Below are 19,348 nucleotides of genomic sequence, written 5' to 3'. Positions count from 1 at the left end.
AATACTCCCTTGTTTATATGTACCACAGCTTTCTTATCCATTCTCTGCTGATGGACATCTAGGTTGCTTCCATGTCCTGGCTAGTATAAACAGTGCTGTGATCAACATTGGGGCACACATGTCTCTTTCAATTCTGGTTTCCTTGGTGTGTATACCAAGCATTGGGATTTCTGGGTCATAAGGCAGTTCTATTTTCAGTTTTTTTAAGAATTCTCCATCCTGTTCTCCATAGTGGCTGCACTAGTTTGCATTCCCACCAACAATGTAAGAGTGTTCCCTTTTCTCCACACCCTCTCCAGCATTTATTGCTTGTAGACTTTTGGATCACAGCCATTCTGACTGGCGTGAAATGGTACCTCATTATGGTTTTGATTTGCATTTCTCTTATAATGAGTAATGTTGAGCATCTTTTCATGTGTTTGTTAGCCATCTGTATGTCTTCTTTGGGAAATATCTGTTTAGTTCTTTGGCCCATTTTTTTATTGGGTCGTCTATTTTTCTGGAATTGAGCTACAGGAGTTGTTTGTATATTTTTGAGATTGGTTGTTTGTCAGCTGCTTCATTTGCTATCATTTTCTCCCATTCCGAAGGCTCTCTTTTCACCTTGCTTATAGTTTCCTTTGTTGTGCAGAAGCTTTTAAGTTTAATTAGGTATCATTTTTTATTTTTGCTTTTATCCCACATTGAAGGTCAGGAATGGCGGCTGTAAGGAGATATCCCCAGTCCAAGGTAAGGAGCAGCGGCTGTGCTTTCCTGGAGCTGCTGTGAAGACATACCCCACGCCCAAGGTAAGAGAAACCCAAGTAAGATGGTAGGTGTTCCAAGATGGCATCAGAGGGCAGACACACTGAAACCATACTCACAGAAAACTAGTCAATCTAATCACACTAGGACCACAGCCTTGTCTAATTCAATGAAACCAAGCCATGCCGTGTGGGGCAACCCAAGTTGGGCAGGTCATGGTGGAGAGGTCTGACAGAATGTGGTCCACTGGAGAAGGGAATGGCAAGCCACTTCAGTATTCTTGCCTTGAGAACCCCATGAACAGTATGAAAAGGCAAAATGATAGGACACCGAAAGAGGAACTTCCCAGGTCAGTAGGTGCCCAATATGCTCCTGGAGATCAGTGGAGAAATAACTCCAGAAAGAATGAACGCATGGAGCCAAAGCAAAAACAATACTCAGTTGTGTATGTGACTGGTGATAGAAGCAAGATCCGATGTTGTAAAGAGGAATATTGCATAGGAACCTGGAATGTCAGGTCCATGAATCAAGGCAAATTGGTAGTGGTCAAGCAAGAGATGGCAAGGGTGAACGTCGACATTCTAGGAATCAGCGAACTAAAATGGACTGCAATGGGTGAATCTAACTCAGATGACCATTATATCTACTACTGTGGGCAGGAATCCCTCAGACGAAATGGAGTAGCCATCGTGGTCAACAAAAGAGTCAGAAATGCAGTACTTGGATGCAATCTCAAAAATGACAGAATGACCTCTGTTTGTTTCCAAGGCAAACCATTCAATATCATGGTAATCCAAGTCTATGCCCCAACCAGTAATGCTGAAGAAGCTGAAGTTGAATGGTTTTATGAAGACCTACAAGACCTTTTAGAACTAACACCCAAAAAAGATATCCTTTTCATTATAGGGGACTGGAATGCAAAAGTAGGAAGTCAAGAAACTCCTGGAGTAACAGGCAAATTTGGCCTTAGAGTATGGAATGAAGCAGGGCAAAGGCTAATAGAATTTTGTCAAGAAAATACACTGGTAATAGCAAAAACCCTCTTCCAAAAACATAAGAGAAGACTCTACACATGGACATCACCAGATGGTCAACACCGAAATCAGATTGATTATATTCTTTGTAGCCAAAGATGGAGAAGCTCTATACAGTCAACAAAAACAAGACCAGGAGCTGACTGTGGCTCAGATCATGAACTCCTTATTGCCAAATTCAGACTCAAATTAAAGAAAGTAGGGAAAACTGCTAAACCATTCAGGTATGACCTAAATCAAATCCCTTATGATTATACAGTGGAAGTGAGAATTAGATTTAAGGACCTAGATCTGATAGATACAGTGCCTGATGAACTATGGAATGAGGTTTGTGAAATTTTAAAGGAGACAGGGATCAAGACCATCCCCATGGAAAAGAAACACAAAAAAGCACAATGGCTGTGTGAGGAGGCCTTACAAATAGCTGTGAAAAGAAGAGAGGCAAAAAGCAAAGGAGAAAAGGAAAGATATAAGCATCTGAATGCAGAGTTCCAAAGAACAGCAAGAAGAGATAAGAAAGCCTTCTTCAGCGATCAATGCAAAGAAATGGAGGAAAAGAACAGAATGGGAAAGACTAGAGATCTCTTTAAGAAAATTAGAGATACCAAGGGAATATTTCATGCAAAGATGGGCTCTATAAAGGACAGAAATGGTATGGACCTAACAGAAGCAGAAGATATTAAGAAGAGGTGGCAAGAATACATGGAAGAACTGTACAAAAAGATCTTCATGACCCAGATAATCATGATGATGTGATCACTCATCTAGAGTCAAACATCTTGGAATGTGAAGCCATGTTTTCCTTAGAAAGCATCTCTATGAACAAAGCTAGTGGAGCTCTTTCAAATCCTGAAAGATGATACTGTGAAAATGCTGCAATCAATATGCCAGCAAATTTGGAAAACTCAGCAGTGGCCACAGGACTGGAAAAGGTCAGTTTTCATTCCAATCCCAAAGAAAGGCAATGCCGAAGAATACTCAAACTACCACACAATTGCACTCATCTCACATGCTAGCAAAGTAATGCTCAAAATTCTCCAAGCAAGGTTTCAGCAATACGTGAACCGTCAACTCCCTGCTGTTCAAGCTGGTTTTAGAAAAGGCAGAGGAACCAGAAATCAAACTGCCAACATCCGCTGGATCATGGAAAAAGCAAGAGAGTTCCAGAAAAAAATAAAAAAAACATCTATTTCTGCTTTATTGACTATGTGAAAGCCTTTGACTGTGTGGATCACATTAAACTGTGGAAAATTCTGAGAGAGATGGGAATACCAGAACACTTGACCTGCCTCTTAAGAAATCTGTATGCAGGTCAGGAAGCAACAGTTAGAACTGGACATGGAACAACAGACTGGTTCCAAATAGGAAAAGGAGTACGTCAAGGCTTATATTGTCACCTTGCTTGTTTAACTTATATGCAGAGTACATCATGAGAAACGTTGGACTGGAAGAAACACAAGCTGGAATCAAGATTGCCAGGAGAAATATCAATCACCTCAGATATGCAGATGACACCACCCTTATGGCAGAAGTGAAGTGGAGCTAAAAAGCATCTTGATGAAAGTGAAAGAGAAGAGTGAAAAAGTTGGCTTAAAGCTCAACATTCAGAAAACGAAGATCATGGCATCCGGTCCCATCACTTCATGGGAAATAGATGGGAAACAGTAGAAACAGTGTCAGACTTTATTTTTTGGGGCTCCAAAATCACTGCAGATGGTGATTGCAGCCATGAAATTAAAAGACACTTACTCCTTGGAAGAAAAGTTATGACCAACCTATATAGTATATTCAAAAGCAGAGACATTACTTTGCCGACTAAGGTCCGTCTAGTCAAGGCTATGGTTTTTCCTGTGGTCATGTATGGATGTGAGAGTTGGACTGTGAAGAAGGCTGAGCACCGAAGAATTGATGCATTTGAACTGTGGTGTTGGAGAAGATTCTTGAGAGTCCCTTGGATTGCAAGGAGATCCAACCAGTCCATTCTGAAGATCAACCCTGGGATTTCTTTGGAAGGACTTATGCTAAAGCTGAAGCTCCAGTACTTTGGCCACCTGATGCGAAGTATTGACTTATTGGAAAAGACTCTGATGCTGGGAGTGATTGGGGGCAGGAGGAGAAGGGGATGATCGAGGATGAGATGGCTGGATGACATCACAGACTTGATGAACGTGAGTCTGTGTGAACTCTGGGAGTTGGTGATGGGCAGGGAGGCCTGGCATGCTGCGATTCATGGGGTCGTAAAGAGTTGGACACGACTGAGTGACTGAACTGAACTGAACTGAAATTCGAATATTCTGGGACGTGGGTCATAGAGGAACCTGCTGTGATTTACGTTGGAGAATGTTTTTCCTGTGTTCTCCTCTAGGAGTTTTATAGTTTCTGGTCTTAACATTTAGATCTTTAATCCATTTTGAGTTTATTTTTGTGTATGGTGTTAAAAAGTGTTCTAGTTTCATTCTTTTATAAGTGGTTGGCCAGTTTTCCCAGCATCACTCATTAAAGACATTGTCTTTAATCCATTTTATATTCTTGCCTCCTTTGTGGAAGGCAAGGTCTCAATAGGTGTGTGGATTTATCTCTGGGATTTCTATTTTCTTCCATTGATCTATATTTCTGTCTTTGTGCCAGTACCATACTCTCTTGATGACTGTGGCTCTGTAGTAGAGCCTGAAGCCAGACAGGTTGATTCCTCCAGTTCCATTCTTCTTTCTCAAGATTGCTTTGACTATTCGAGGTTTTTTTTTGTATTTTCATACAAATTGTGAAATTATTTGTTCTAGCTCTGAAAAATACCATTGGTAGTTTGATAGGGATTGCATTGAATCTATAGATTGCTTTGGGTAGTATACTCATTTTCGCTATATTGATTCTTCTGATCCATGAACATGGTATATTTCTCCATCTATTAGAGTTCTCTTTGATTTCTTTCACCAGTGTTTTATAGTTTTCTATATATAGGTCTTTAGTTTCTCTAGGTAGATATATTCCTAAGTATTTTATTTTTTTCATTGCAATGGTTAATGGAATTGTGTCCTTAATTTCTCTATTTTCTCATTATTAGTGTATAGGAATGCAAAGGATTTCTGTGTGTTGATTTTATATCCTGCAACTTTGCTGTATTCATTGATTAGCTCTAGTAATTTTCTGGTAGAGTCTTTAGGGTTTTCTAAGTAGATGATCATGTCATCTGAAAACAGTGAGAGTTTTACTTCTTTTTCCATTTGGATTCCTTTTATTTCTTTTTCTGCTCTGATTGCTGTTGCCAAAACTTTCAAAACTATGTTGAATAGTAGTGGTGAATCTAGGCACCTTTGTCTTATTCCTGACTTTAGATGAAATGTTTTCAATGTTCACCACTGTGGATAATGTTTGCTGTTGGTTTGTCATGCATCACTTTTATTATGTTGAGGTATGTTCCTTCTATTCCTGCTTTCTGGAGGTTTTTTTTTTTTTTATCATAAATGGATGCTGAATTTTGTCAAAGACTTTCTCTGCCTCTATTGATACAATCATATGGCTTTTACTTTTCAATTTATTAATATGGTGTATTACATTGATCGATTTGTGGATATTGAAGAATCCTTGCGTCCCTGGGATAAAGCCCACTTGGTCATCATGTATGATTTTTTTTCATGTGTTGTTGGATTCTGATTGCTAGAATTTTGTTGAGGATTTTTGCATCTATGATCATCAGTGATATTGGCCTGTAGTCTTCTTTTTTTGTGACATCTTTGTCAGGTTTTGGTATTAGGGTGGTGGTGGCCTCATAGAATGAGTTTGGAAGTTTACCTTCCTCTGCAATTTTCTGGAAGAGTTTGAGTAGGATAGGTGTTAGCTCTTCTCTAAATTTTTGGTAGAGTTCAGCTGTGAAGCCATATGGACCTGGGCTTTTGTTTGCTGGAAGATTTCTGTTTACAGTTTCAATTTCCATGCTTGCGGTGGGTCTGTTAAGATTTTCTATTTCTTCCTGGTTCAGTTTTGGAAAATTGTACTTTTCTAAGAATTTGTCCATTTCGTGCAAGTTGTCCTTTTTATTGGCATATAATTGTCAATGCTTATGATCCTTTGTATTTCTGTGTTGTCTTTTGTGATCTCCGCATTTTCATTTCTAATTTTATTTATTTGATTTTTTCTCACTTTTTTTCTTGACGAGTCTGGCTAATGGTTTGTCAATTTTATTCATACTTTCAAAGAACCAGCTTTTGACTTTATTGATTTCTGCTATGTCTCTTTTGTTTCCTTTGCATTTATTTCTGCCCTAACTTTTAACGTTTCTTTCCTTCTACTAACTCTGGTGTTCTTCATTTCTTCCTTTTATAGTTGCTTTAGGTGTAGAGTTACGTTATTTATTTGACTTTTTCTTGTTTCTTGAGGTATGCTTGTATTTCTATGAACTTTTCCCTTGGCACTGCTTTTACAGTGTCCCACAGGTTTTGGGTTGTTGTGTTTTCATTTTCATTAGTTTCTATCATATTTTGATTTCTTTTTTGGTTTCTTCTGTGATTTGTTGGTTATTCAGCAGTGTGTGTTTCAGCCTCCATATGTTGGAATTTTTAATAGTTTTTCTCCTGTAATTGAGATCTAATTTTACTGCATTGTGGTCAAAAAAGATGCTTGGAATGATTTCAATTTTTTAAAAAGTTACCAAGGCTAGATTTATGGCCCAGGATGCGATCTATCCTGGAGAAGTTTCCTTGTGTGCTTGAGAAAAAGGTAAAATTCATTGTTTTGGGGTGAAATGTCCTATAGATATCAATTAGGTCTAACTGGTCTATTGTATCATTTAAAGTTTTTGTTTCCTTAGTAATTTTCTGTTTAGTTGCTCTATCCATAGGTGTGAGTGGGTTATTAAAGTCTCCCGCTATTATTGTGTTATTGTTAATTTCCCCTTTCATACTTGTTAGAATTTGTCTTACTTATTGCGGTGCTCCTCTGTTGGGTGTATATATATATTTATAATTGTTATATCTTCTTCTTGAAGATATCTTCATTTGATCATTATGTAGTGTCAGGGTCCAGCCCTGGTGGATCCAGGGTAATTCGAAGGGTGGACGGTGCCAGTGCCTAGGAAAGAACTATTTAATTACAGATATAAAGAGAGATTAGAAAAGGATAGTGTAATGGAAAAATTTAGTGGAGAAAAGGATGCTGAATAACTTGGTTTATGTGGAAAACCAATAAAACTCCAAGACAGGGAGTTTGCACCACCTACATAGGCTACAGGCATCTTCCCAGTCTCCTGAAGGAGTGGAGACACAAAGGCCTCCCCAGTCAGATCTTAGAAGCCCTGGCAAAATTATTAGGCTTGGCGAACGTCCACGCTCCAGATGGGAATTCAGCCAGAAGGTGAGAGAAAAAAACGACATAAGGAGACCAGTCTTTCCAGGAACTGATCTGTCTCTTTATATTTCAGGTCCGCTTATATACTTTTTGTTACACATAGAGATAAAATACAAAGTCATGTGGGGTCAGCAGACCTGACCTTTATCAAAATCAGGTGCTTTATACAAATGTATACAAAGGTGTTAGGGGCTTTACATCATCTTCTGGCCATGAGGCCTGCTAACATTTTATGACCCTTTCTTTCTGATAACCGTCAGTCAACCAGAAAACTTATTTTTTCCAGGGGTGATGTTTCTTAAACCCAGGCGCCATCCTCCAAAAGCACCAGATAAAGTTGCATTCCTATAGGGTGAAGGTGCAGTGCATTATAAAGAAAAAATTTACTTAGCCTAAGGTTTAACATGATTAATATTAAGGTTAATACTTATATCTCCCAAATGCTAGTCATATTCATTAATGTGTATAAGGGCAGGGGCTATAGAGACTTAGCAACAAATATTGGCCCAACAAATGAAAACCCTTCACCAGTATAATTTCTAATCAACCCACTATACTATATTAATAATTTTCTAACTTCTCAAAATAATCTGTATTTAGAAAGTTAAAGCATCTCATGCCTCTCATGGTTGGGAGGCTATGAACAATCACATTTGACCAGACGAATCTGTCAGGTAGGCTAGAGAAATTTCAGAGGAGTTTGTGAACTGAAACACTCTTGTCACGCCCAGGAATTTTATTAACTAGAGCTCTAACTCCTTCTCAGAGAGATGTGGTGAGGGACAGCCCCCTGTAATATCAGAAGTGTAAGTAAAAGTACAAAACAGTAAGGCAGGCAGACTCTGGTTTTGGTTGGGTAGATGCTCAAGAATTTCCAGGGGGACCCCTGAGGTTTGATCCTGCCTTTGCATATGCCAAGCCTCCTTTCTCATGACCTTTGCACGGGGGTGGGGGGGGGGGGCGAGGGGGACTCCTCACACTGGCTCCCAGCAATGTAGTGTCCTTCTTTGTCTCTTTTCACAGCCTTTGTTTTAAAGTCTATTTTATCTGATATGAGTATTCCTACTCCTGCTTTATTTTGGTCTCTATACGCATGGAATAACATTTCCCAGCCCTTCACTTTCAGTCTGTATGTGGCCCCTGTTTTCAGGTGGGTCTCTTGTAGACAACACATATAGGGGTCTTGTTTTTTTATCCATTCAGCCAGTCTTTGTCTTTTGGTTGGGGCATTCAAACCATTTACATTTAAGGTAATTATGGATAAGTATGATACCATTACCATTTACTTTATTGTTTCAGGCTCGAGATTATACACCCTTTTTGTGCTTCCTGTCTAGAGAAGATCCTTTAGCATTTGTTGGAGAGCTGGTTTGGTGGTGCTGAATTCTCTCATCTTTTGCTTGTCTGTAAAGCTTTTGATTTTTCCTTCATATTTGAATGAGATCCTTGCTGGGTACAGTAATCTGGGCTGTAGGTTATTTTCTTTCATCACTTTAAGGATGTCTTACCATTCCCTCCTGGCCTGAAGAGTTTCTATTGAAAGATCAGCTGTTATCCTTATGGGATTCCCCTTGTGTGTTATTTGTTGTTTTTTCCTTGTTGCTTTTAATATTTGTTCTTCGTGTTTGATCTTTGTTATTTGATTAATATGTGTCTTGGGGTGTTTCACCTTGGGTTTATCCTGTTTTGGACTCTCTGGGTTTCTTGGATTTGGGTGATTATTTCCTTCCCCATTTTAGGGAAGTTTTCCACTATTATCTCCTCAAGTATTTTCTTATGGTCTTTCTTTTGTCTTCTTCTGGAACTCCTATACTTCGAATGTTGGGGCGTTTAACACTGTCCTGGAGGTCTCTGAGATTGTCCTCATTTCTTTTAATTTGTTTTTCTTTTTTCCTCTCTGATTCATTTATTTCTACCATTCTATCTTCTATTTCACTAATCCTATCTTCTGCCTCTGTTATTGTGCTATTTGTTGCCTCCAGAGTGTTCTTGATCTCATTTATTGTGTTATTCATTATATATTGACTCTTTTTTATTTCTTCTAGGCCCTTGTTAAACCTTTCTTGCATCTTCTCAATCCTTGTCTCCAGGCTATTTATCTGTGATTCCATTTTGATTTCAAGATTTTGGATCATTTTCACTATCATTACTTGGAATTCTTTATCAAGTAGATTCCCTATCTCTTCCTCTTTTCTTTGGTTTGGTGGGCATTTATCCTGTTCCTTTACCTGCTGGGTATTCCTCTGTCTCTTCATCTTGTTCATATTGCTGAGTTTGGGGTGGCCTTTCTGTATTCTGGCAGTTTGTGGAGTTCTCTTTATTGTGGAGATTCCTTGCTGTGGGTGGGGCTGTACAGGTGGCTTGTCAAGGTTTCTTGGTTAGGGAAGCTTGTGTCAGTGTTCTGGTGGGTGGAGCTGGATTTTTTCTCTCTGGAGTACAATGAAGTGTTCAGTAATGAGTTATGAGATGTCAATGGTTTTGGAGTAACTTCAGGCAATCTGTATATTAGAGCTCAGGGCTGTGTTCCTGGGTTGCTGGAGAATTTACATGGTATGTCTTGCTTTGGAACTTATTGGCCTTTGGTTGGTGCTTGGATTCAGTGTAGGTATGGAGGCGTTTGATGAGCTCCTGTCGAGTAATGTTCCCTGGAGTCAGGAGTTCTCTGGTGTTCTTAGGGTTTGGACTTAAGCCTCCTGCTTCTGGTTTTCAGTCTTATTTTTATAGTAGTCTCAAGACTTATCCTTCTATACAGCACCATTGATAACACATCTCCTTTCGAAGACAATGGGCTGCTTTTTCTGGGTGCCTGATATCCTCTGCCGGCATTCAGGAGTTTTTTGGAATTTATTCAGCGTTTAAAAGTTCTTTTGATGAATTTGTGGGGGAGAAAGTGGTCTCCCCATCCTATTCCTCTGCCATCTTCTGCTTTTATTTCACTCTTGAAGATCCACTTTGCTGAGGGGAGAGTCAAAGCTTTTACCACCTGCACCTTCCACTTAACTGCAGTGTCAGTTTTCCAGGGAGCTGTAATCTTTATGTATTTCAGGCCAAATTCATCCTACTTTCTTGATGAAGACAAAATAATCTCTTTCTTTTACACTTTTGTGATTCCCCTGCTGAATTCTCTGGTATTTAGCCTGTGGAACAAGAATGTGAAAGAGGCTTTAGTAAAATTGAAAGCTAAACTATATTTTTAAATATTTGAACTATGCATATGTGCACACAACCACACACATATAGTAACTGTGTAATTAAAATTAGATGACATGACACATGGAGGAGAAAGTGGCAACCCACTCCAGTATTCTTGCCTGGAGAATCCCTATAGAGAGAAGAGCCTGATGGGCTACAATCAATGGGGTCACAGAATCAGACATGACTGAGTGACTAAGCACAGCTTCACTGTTAAGAAATATTGCAGGTTTCCTCAGATATCATGCTTAGTATGTGGGCAGCGTTTATATAGGGCACTTACTGTTTTGGAAAATCATTTTGACTTTTCAGTTATGCTAATTTTTGATTCAATTGTCATTCAAACATTATTTCAGTCTCACTCAAACATTATGCAGTTTCTTAAAGGTTTTGTCTTAAATTAAATCAAAGATTTGCTGAGTGATCTTTCAGAACTCAGTTTTTTTTTAATATAGTACATCTTATAGATTATATACTAATGAATTTAAGCTGATACTAGTAGTAGGCATTAATGACCTAAGCAGTTTAGTGATAAATGAACCACAAAATGGTCATGGGATAAAAATTTGAGGGCATTTGTGAGACAGTCCATGGGGTTGCTAAAAGTTGGACACGACTGAGCAACTTCACCTTCACTTTTCACTTTCATGCATTGGAGAAGAAAATGGCAACTGATTCAAGTGTTCTTTCCTGGAGAATCCCAGGGACAGGGGAGCCTAGTGGGCTGCCATCTATGGGGTCTCACAGGGTCAGACACAACTAAAGTGACTTAGTAGCAGCAGTGAAACATTATGACATGTTAGGAAACGTTCTCATTGTGGAAAAAGTTACAAACATAAAATTATTATTTTATATAAAAGATGTATAGGTTTATATTCCTGCCATATTTTATCAATTCACTGAACTATTTTGGAAATGTTGCTCATAAAAGGCATCCTAACAGAAAATATTGTCTGAAAATTAAAGTCTAAGACAAACGATGCATCAGTGGATTGGCAGGTATTGTGCAGTATATATACATGTAATCTAGTTAATGTCTCCATTCAAATGTCAGATGTATATTACAGCATCTAAAGACTGATTTGACCTACATATTGCTCCATTTTATTGGATCTAATAAATATGATATAAAAAAAGAAAAAAAATTAAGCCCATTAAATGGAAGTAAAAAATAATATTACAGCAGACAATATTTGATTAAAATAGGCTTCCTCGTCTGGAATTTGGATAACTTAAAGAAGAACTGAGTGTTTTTTTTATGAAATTCACAATTCAAATCAAAGTTGTGGCAATGGCATGGAGATACTCTTCTGTTCCATGAAAATTCTTGAAATTCCACAAAAATAGGGAACAACATATCAGAAGATTCTGATGTATTTTAGGCTGTCTACTTCAGTTCTCATCACTAACTTTCCTTCTTCTTTCCATAGCACAACCCTTTTACACATCACCGATGACTGATGGAAAATATCTGTAATGTCAGTTGTTACTTCTCATTTTTCATTTCTAATTTTGTTGACCTGAGTCTTCTCTTTTCTTCTCTTGATGAGTCTGACTGAAGGTTTATCAACTTCATATTCTCAAAGAATCAGATTTTAGTTTCACTGACCTTTGTTATTATTTTCTTTATATTTTTAATTTATTTATTTTCTGATGTTTATGTTTTGGTTCCATCTATTAACTTTAGTTTCGCTTATTCTTTCCCTAGTTGCTTTAGGTGTAATGCAAGTTTGTTTATTTCTGATTTTTCCTGTTTCCTGAGGTAAGATTGTATTGCAATAAGCTTCCTTCTTAGAACTGTTTTTGCTGAGCACTGCCGGGAGCCAGCATGAGGAATCTCACCCATGACAAAGGTCATGAGGAAGAGGCTTGACAGGCAAAGGCGAGTCTCAGGTCTCAAGGGGTCCTCTGCCCGAGCATCTACCCCAAAACCAAAATTTGTCTGTTTACTGTTTGCCATACTATACTCTTCTGACATTACAGGGGGGCTATTCCCTACCACCTTTCTCTAAAGAAAATTAACTTAGAGCTCTAGTTAATAAGTCTCCTGGGCATAAAAGGAGTGTCTTAGCTCAAACCCGTCTGATAGCTTTCTAACTTGCCCGACAGGACTGTCCAGATTTTTGCAACTGCGCATGTGATTGTTTACAGCCTTCCAACTGCAAGAGGCACAGAAAGCTTAAAAAATTCTAGGAAAAAAATCATTAGACTAAGACTGATTAAGGGTGTCATTGTTAAGCCAATACTTGCTGTCAAGTTTTCATATCTTTTTTTGTTGTTGTTGATATAGTTGGTATATAGAAAAAAACAAGTAGCAACATAGATCTTTGAGTTAAGTACTTTATTTGTTATAACCCACTGCACATTTGTTCTACAGGGATGTAACTTTATTTAGTCCTTTGAGGGTGATGCAGATTAAAGAAAAACACTTCAGGGAAAATGAGATTAACATTCATTAAGGAAGAGAGCCATAAAGTGTTAACAGGCCTCTTGGCCATAAGATAATGTAAATCACCTGAGACCTTTTGTATATGGAAAGATATGCAGAAAGAAAGCCTGGTATAGGTAAGGGTCAGGACTGCTGCCCCTGCATGACTCTGCATCTTCCATTGTGTATAACACAATGGATAACACCTTTTGAAAATAAAGTTATGGGGTTTTGCACAAGCTTGGCCTCCCCCGTGTCAACTCTCTCCCCCTCTCCCTCCCTCTCTTTTTCAGGCTGATCCCTTGGAACACAGAGGCTTGCTGTGTCTCCTTATTTGCCTGGGCTTCTAAGTCCCACGTGAGAGGGAGCCCAAGGTGGGGCACCCTCTGCTATTCAAGTGGGCACCTGTGGCCTACACAGACGGTTCAAGTTTCTTGTCTTGAGACTTTATTAGCTTTCCATGTAAACCAAGGAATATCAGCCTCTTTTCTCCTCTATTTTTTTCACTACATTATTCTTCTCTAATCTCTCTTTAAATTTCTAATTAATCTCTCTTTAATCACCAACTCCATCCCTGCTTCAAATTCCCTGGATTCACTGGGGCTGGACCCTGGCAGAGCACCTTAGGTTTTGGATTGTCATATTTTGTTGTCATTTTTCTCTAGGTATTTCTTTTATTTCCTCCTAGTTTTCTTCAGTGATATTGGTTGTTTAGTCACATATTGTTTAGCTTCTATATACTTGTGTAAAAACACAAACAGCTTTATCTTGTAATGGACTTCTCATATTGTCATTGGAAACAGATGCTTTTTATTATTTCAATTTAAAAAAAAAGTACCAGGTTTTGGTTTGTGATCCATGATATGATCTACTGTGGAAAATGTCCCATGTTTACTTGAGATGAAAGTGTATTCTGCTTCTTTCAGATGGAATGTCCTATAAATATCAAATCTATCTGGTCTATTGTGCCATTTAAGAATTGGTTTACTTATTAATTTTCTGCCTGGGTGATCCATCCATTGGTGTAATTTGAATGTTAAAGTTCCCCACCTTTGTTGTATTACCGCCAATTTCCCCTTTTATAGATATTAGCACTTGCCTTATATATTGATGGTGTGTTCCTGTGTTGAGTGTATACATATTTACAATTATTATGTCTTCTTCATGGATTGATCCCTTGGTCATTGGGTAGTGTCTATCCTTGTCTCTTTTAACATTTGTTATTTTAAGGTCTATCTTGTCTGCTGTGAGTATTGCTTTTCCAGCTTTACTGTGATTTTCATTTGAATGGAATATCTTCACATCCCTTCATTTTCAGTTTGCATGTGTTTCTAGCTCTGAAGTGGGTTTCTTTGTATATATCTTCTTGATGAGACTTAATTTGTTCAAAATTTTTGTTCAATTTTTATTAGGTTGTTTGTTGTCTTACTGTCTGTGAGAATTCTTCATATAATTTGGCTATATGGTTTTCAAACATTTTACCTCAATCTTTGAATATGCATGCATATATATATATATATATATATATATATATATACACACACATACATATTCAAAAGATTGCTTCTCTAATATATTTTTGTACACTGTTCCACATATCTCTTGCTACATAAACTGCATTTCATAACTAGATAACTTAAGAGAATGACCTGACCATACGTGCTCTGTCATACCTGACTCTTTGCAACCCCATGGATGATAAGGCTCCTCTGCCCAAGAAACTTTTCAGGCAAGAACACTGGAGTGAGTTGTCATTTTCTACTCCAGGGGCTTTTCTCTTCCTAGGGATCGAACTCACATCTCCTGCTAGACAGTCAAATTCTTTTCTGCTGAGCCACCTGGGAAACACTTGAATATTCATGCATTTATATATATTCAAAAACTTGTTTCTGATTTATTTTTGCACACTGTTCTAGTTATCTCTTCCTACAAAAACTGTATTTCAAAACTAAATAACTTAAGAGAATGATCACTGACTCCTTATTTTGTTCTTTCTCATGTTTACTGAGGTTTCATGAAATATTCAGTGGAAAGATGGGCTAGGTTGCAAGTTCTTTAATAATTGAGAGTAGATGAGAATATCTAGAAAGATAGACCCAAATTCTCCCCTGTCAGTTCATGTAATATCAGAATGTGCCACATTGTAAAATAAGATGGGTAGTTGGAATTTCTATACGGTAATTCATGGCTTTCACACACTATCTTATTAAAGACAAGACCCAGAAATGACTTATGATAATTTTGCTAATTTTTGTTTGTCAAAATAGATGAAGTATGGCAAAAATTCAAAGGATGAATATGCAATGCATGCAATATAGATGAACGTTGAAAATATTTCAATGAATACAAGAAGGCTGATGAAAAGAATAACAACAAAGAAAAAAAAAAAGCATGTTGCATAATTCTGTTCAAAAGGAAGCCAAGAATTGGAAGCACAAAGAATCAGAAAGTAAATTAGTAGTTGCCAGGGCTCAGGGAGGTAGGAAGGGAAAGCGACAGCTACTACATATGGATTTCTTATCATAGTAATGAAAATGTTGTGGAAGTAAATACTGATGATAACCTAAGAACCTTGAAAACACAATGAAAAAACAAACAATGGTATACATTAGAAAGGTGCATTTTATGATGTACTCATTAAATTTCAGTAAAAAGGAAAACATGAATCAAGCGTGGTAATATCCTACAATGAGATGTGAAGGAGACTCCAGAACACTATGAACAAATCTAAAGAAATGGAAATAATGGGGGGAGGATCTTTTTGAGTTTCAGTAGGTTTACTCTTTAACTAAAGAAGGACAGAATCATTTCAGAATAACTGTGAAGCACATCATACAAAAAAAATTATGCAGTTTTCTTTTTACCATAGATCAATTTAATGACAGTAGGAAGGCATGAAAACTGAGCTTGTGCTAAGTAGCTTCTGAATTCTTAGGGGGAAATATAGAAGCAGAAATATAATTAATGAAATGTTTGCATAACATCAAAGCAAAGGGTCAGTAGCACAGGGATTTAAGTCCCAGTGTACCTGGTAAAATAAGAGGTCACCTGTTTATTGTTCAACTAGTCAAGACTTGCTCATCTCAGGTAGGTTTCCAGTTCCTAACTTAAAGAATATAGAAGAAAATACTTAACATTTTGAAGAAACAAATTGTAAATGAACCATTTTGTGCCAGCTTACTCATTAAAATCTGAACTCAATGGCTAGAAATATTTCGATTTCAGAATCACAAGAATCTGAACTTGTTAATATCCACAATGCAACTGTTTATTTGTTTTATTTTGTTCTTTATTCACAGGAAATATTTACTCTTTTTTACCTTTGGAAAAATGTATACATGAATTTAAAGCATATTTTGTTAAATTAAAATAGCGTACGTAACACAATAAAGATAAAAACATGTAAAATTCATCTCCATGAGAACCACATGCCATGTTTCTTAGTTCTGAGGGAAAACGTTCATTGCTTACATTCTATTCTTACAAACATTAATGCATATACTCATATATATTACAAAGGGAAAAGCCTATGCATTTTAGAAACATTATTGTCCGTCATCTTATTTCCAATTTAGTAACTAACAGGCCATTCAACATATAAAATGATGCGAATTATACAATAAATATGGTGTTTTCACTTCCTTTTAGCTCTTTTTTTCCACTCATTAAGAGATTCACCTTTTGACAACTACCACTACACAAAGAGGTAATGAGCATTTTGGGAAAGCAAGAATAAATTTCTAGAACACCAGGTCAATAATACTTAATTCATGTCTCAGCAAATACTGAACATAACATAAACTAAAATAAGTAATATAATTACTTTTCTTTTATTGCTAGCCATTGATATGCTCACTGTTTCTGGAACTAAGTCAAATTCTCTAAAACCAATCATACTTGTTTGAGAAACATAAAAATTAGTATTGATTTTTGTATCTAAGTGACTATTTTCAGCCCTCATAAATGCTCAGTCCTATATCTTACTGTCTGGTCTCTCTAACACTGATGTCTCTTCTAGGTTTTTCTCAAGATGTAAAGAGTTAAATTTTTCTAAATCTACTCTCTGGGATGAAGAAACTAACACTCAGAGAAGAGCTTATAGAAAGGAACAAGCCTCATGAATGACATCTAAATTTACATCAAATTTCTCAAAAGTCTTTCTAAGATACTTTTTCATTATTGCAGAATAGACAGTTATGCCTCTTTAAAGAATGGGTGCATGACTGAATAATTTTCTAAGTATAAAAAGACACTTACAGAAAAGTATATTCTGTCTTATGACATTTTGTAGATGCCAAAAAGCGTTTCACATGCAAGTGTCATTTTTTAAAATCATTTTCTCAAAAGTTTACATCAGAACTAAGAAGAACGGATAGAAGGAATTGCTCCTCCATGACTGATTTCATTTTCTTGGGAATTACTGATAATGCTGTAAACAAAGTGATCCTATTTACCATATTTCTCTTTGTTTATCTCATTACTCTTCTGGCAAATCTTGGAATAATAACCATGATCAGAATGGATCCCCAGCTGCACACACCCATGTACTTTTTCCTCAGCTGCCTCTCCTTCAGTGGTCTCAGCATTTCCACAGCAGTTGGCCCCAAGATGCTGGTGGATCTATTTGATAAGAACAAATCAATTCCTTTCTATGGCTGTGCTCTGCAGTTATTGGTGCTCTATTGCCAGGAGAAATATCAATAACCTCAGATATGCAGATCCACCATCCTTATGGCAGAAAGTGAAGAGGAACTAAAAAGCCTCTTGATGAAAGTGAAAGAGGAGAGTGAAAAAGTTGGCTTAAAACTCAACATTCAGAAAATGAAGGTCATGGCATTTGGTCCCATCACTTCATGGGAAATAGATGGGGAAACAGTGTCAGACTTTATTTTGGGGGGCTCCAAAATCAGTGCAGATGGTCATTGCAGCCATGAAATTAAAAGACACTTTCTCCTTGGAAGGAAAGTTATAACCAAACTAGACAGCATATTAAAAAGCAGAGACATTACTTTGCTGACTAAGGTCCGTCTAGTCAAGGCTATGGTTTTTCCAGTAGTCATGTATGGATGTGGAAGTTGGACTGTGAAGAGGGCTGAGCGCCAAAGAATGGATGCTTTTGAACTGTGGTATTGGAGAAGACTCTTGAGAGTCCCTTGGACTGCAAGGAGATCCAACTAGTCCATTCTGAAGGAGATCAGCCCTGGGATTTCTTTGGTAGGAATGATGCTAAAGCTGAAACTCCAATACTTTGGCCACCTCATGAGAAGAGTTGACTCATTGGAAAAGCCTCTGATGCTGGAAGGGATTGAGGGCAGGAGGAGAAGGGGACGACAGAGGATGAGATGTCTGGATGGCATCACTGACTCGATGGACACGTGAGTCTCAGTGAACTCCGGGAGTTGGTGATGGACAGGGAGGTGGCCTGGTGTGCTGTGATTCATGGGGTTGCAAATTGTCGGACACGACTGAGCGACTGAACTGAACTGAACTGAACTGATACCTATATGGATCGTGAATGTCTCCTGATGGCAGTGATGGCCTATGACTGGTACAAGGCAGTCAGCAGCCCCTTGCTCTATGCAGTCAGCATGTCCAGCAGGGTGTGCTCCCTGCTTATCGCTGGGGTTTATCTGGTGGGAATAGCAGATGCTCTGATACACATGACATTAGCACTCCACTTATGTTTCTGTGGATCAAATAAGATTAATTATTTTTTTTGTGATGTTGCTCCTCTCCTATTGCTATCTTGCCCAGATATACAGGTCAATGAGTTACTGATATTTACTGCTTTTGGCTTCATTGAACTGAGTACAATTTCAGGAGTTCTTGTCTCATATATTATCCTATCGGTCTTGAAGATCTACTCTGCCAAAGGGGGGTTAAAGGCTTTCTCTACTTGCACCTCTCACCTAACTTCTATGGCAATTTTCAAGGGAATAATGGTCTTCATGTATTTCAGGCCAAGTTCATCCTACTCTCTAGATGAAGACAAAATGACCTCTTTGTTTCATATCCTTGTGATTCTCCTGTTAAACCTTCTGATTTATAGCCTAAGGAATAAGGATGTGAAACAGACCCTGAAAAAATCAAAGAATAAATGGTTTTAAAAATTTATATTTTGTATATGTGCACACATGTACAGCCATACTTATGTGGTGACTGATGATTTATTAAAATTAAATGGTAGGTTACATGAGAAACATAATTTCTATTTGAAATATATTGCTATTTTCCCTACCTGTCATGCTTCTTTATATTTCCAGAATTTGTTATGGCATTCGGTTCCAGGAATTTTTTTTCTGACTTTTACAATATATTAGTTTTTGTTCAGTTTTTAGTCAAGCACTATCTGAATCCAGAAAATGATTCAATTTTTAGATGAAAAAAAATAGCAGGCAGAGGATCTGACAGTTACTCTGATCTTGAAGTGTGTGAGTCCATGCCTGTTAGAAGAAGTCATTGGTTACAACAGGGAAGAACCATGAGGGGCATATGCTAAGTGAAATAGTTCATACAGAGGAAGACAAGTACTATACGGTCTCACATACAAGAAGAATCCAATTGGTCAAACACATAGAAATAGAGAATAGATTGGCTATTGCTACAGGCT

At 37.6% G+C, this 19,348-nt stretch overlaps 1 protein-coding gene across 1 annotated transcript; it reads left to right on the top strand.

The window, feature by feature from the left end:
- Positions 1-696: 696 nt before the first annotated feature.
- On the top strand, positions 697-18,838 carry LOC101118284 (olfactory receptor 5W2-like; the record flags this gene model as incomplete). Its single annotated transcript, XM_060394256.1, has 3 exons — positions 697-729; positions 17,086-17,432; positions 18,239-18,838. Coding segments are annotated over exons 1-3 (980 nt in total), but the record flags the coding sequence as incomplete, so codon positions are not given.
- Positions 18,839-19,348: the final 510 nt, after the last annotated feature.

Source organism: Ovis aries, chromosome 10, assembly GCF_016772045.2.
Source record: "Ovis aries strain OAR_USU_Benz2616 breed Rambouillet chromosome 10, ARS-UI_Ramb_v3.0, whole genome shotgun sequence".
In the NCBI taxonomy this organism is placed as follows: Eukaryota; Metazoa; Chordata; class Mammalia; order Artiodactyla; family Bovidae; genus Ovis; species Ovis aries.
Note: the sequence above shows the minus strand (reverse complement) of the source record. Positions and strands in the feature narration are given on the sequence as shown.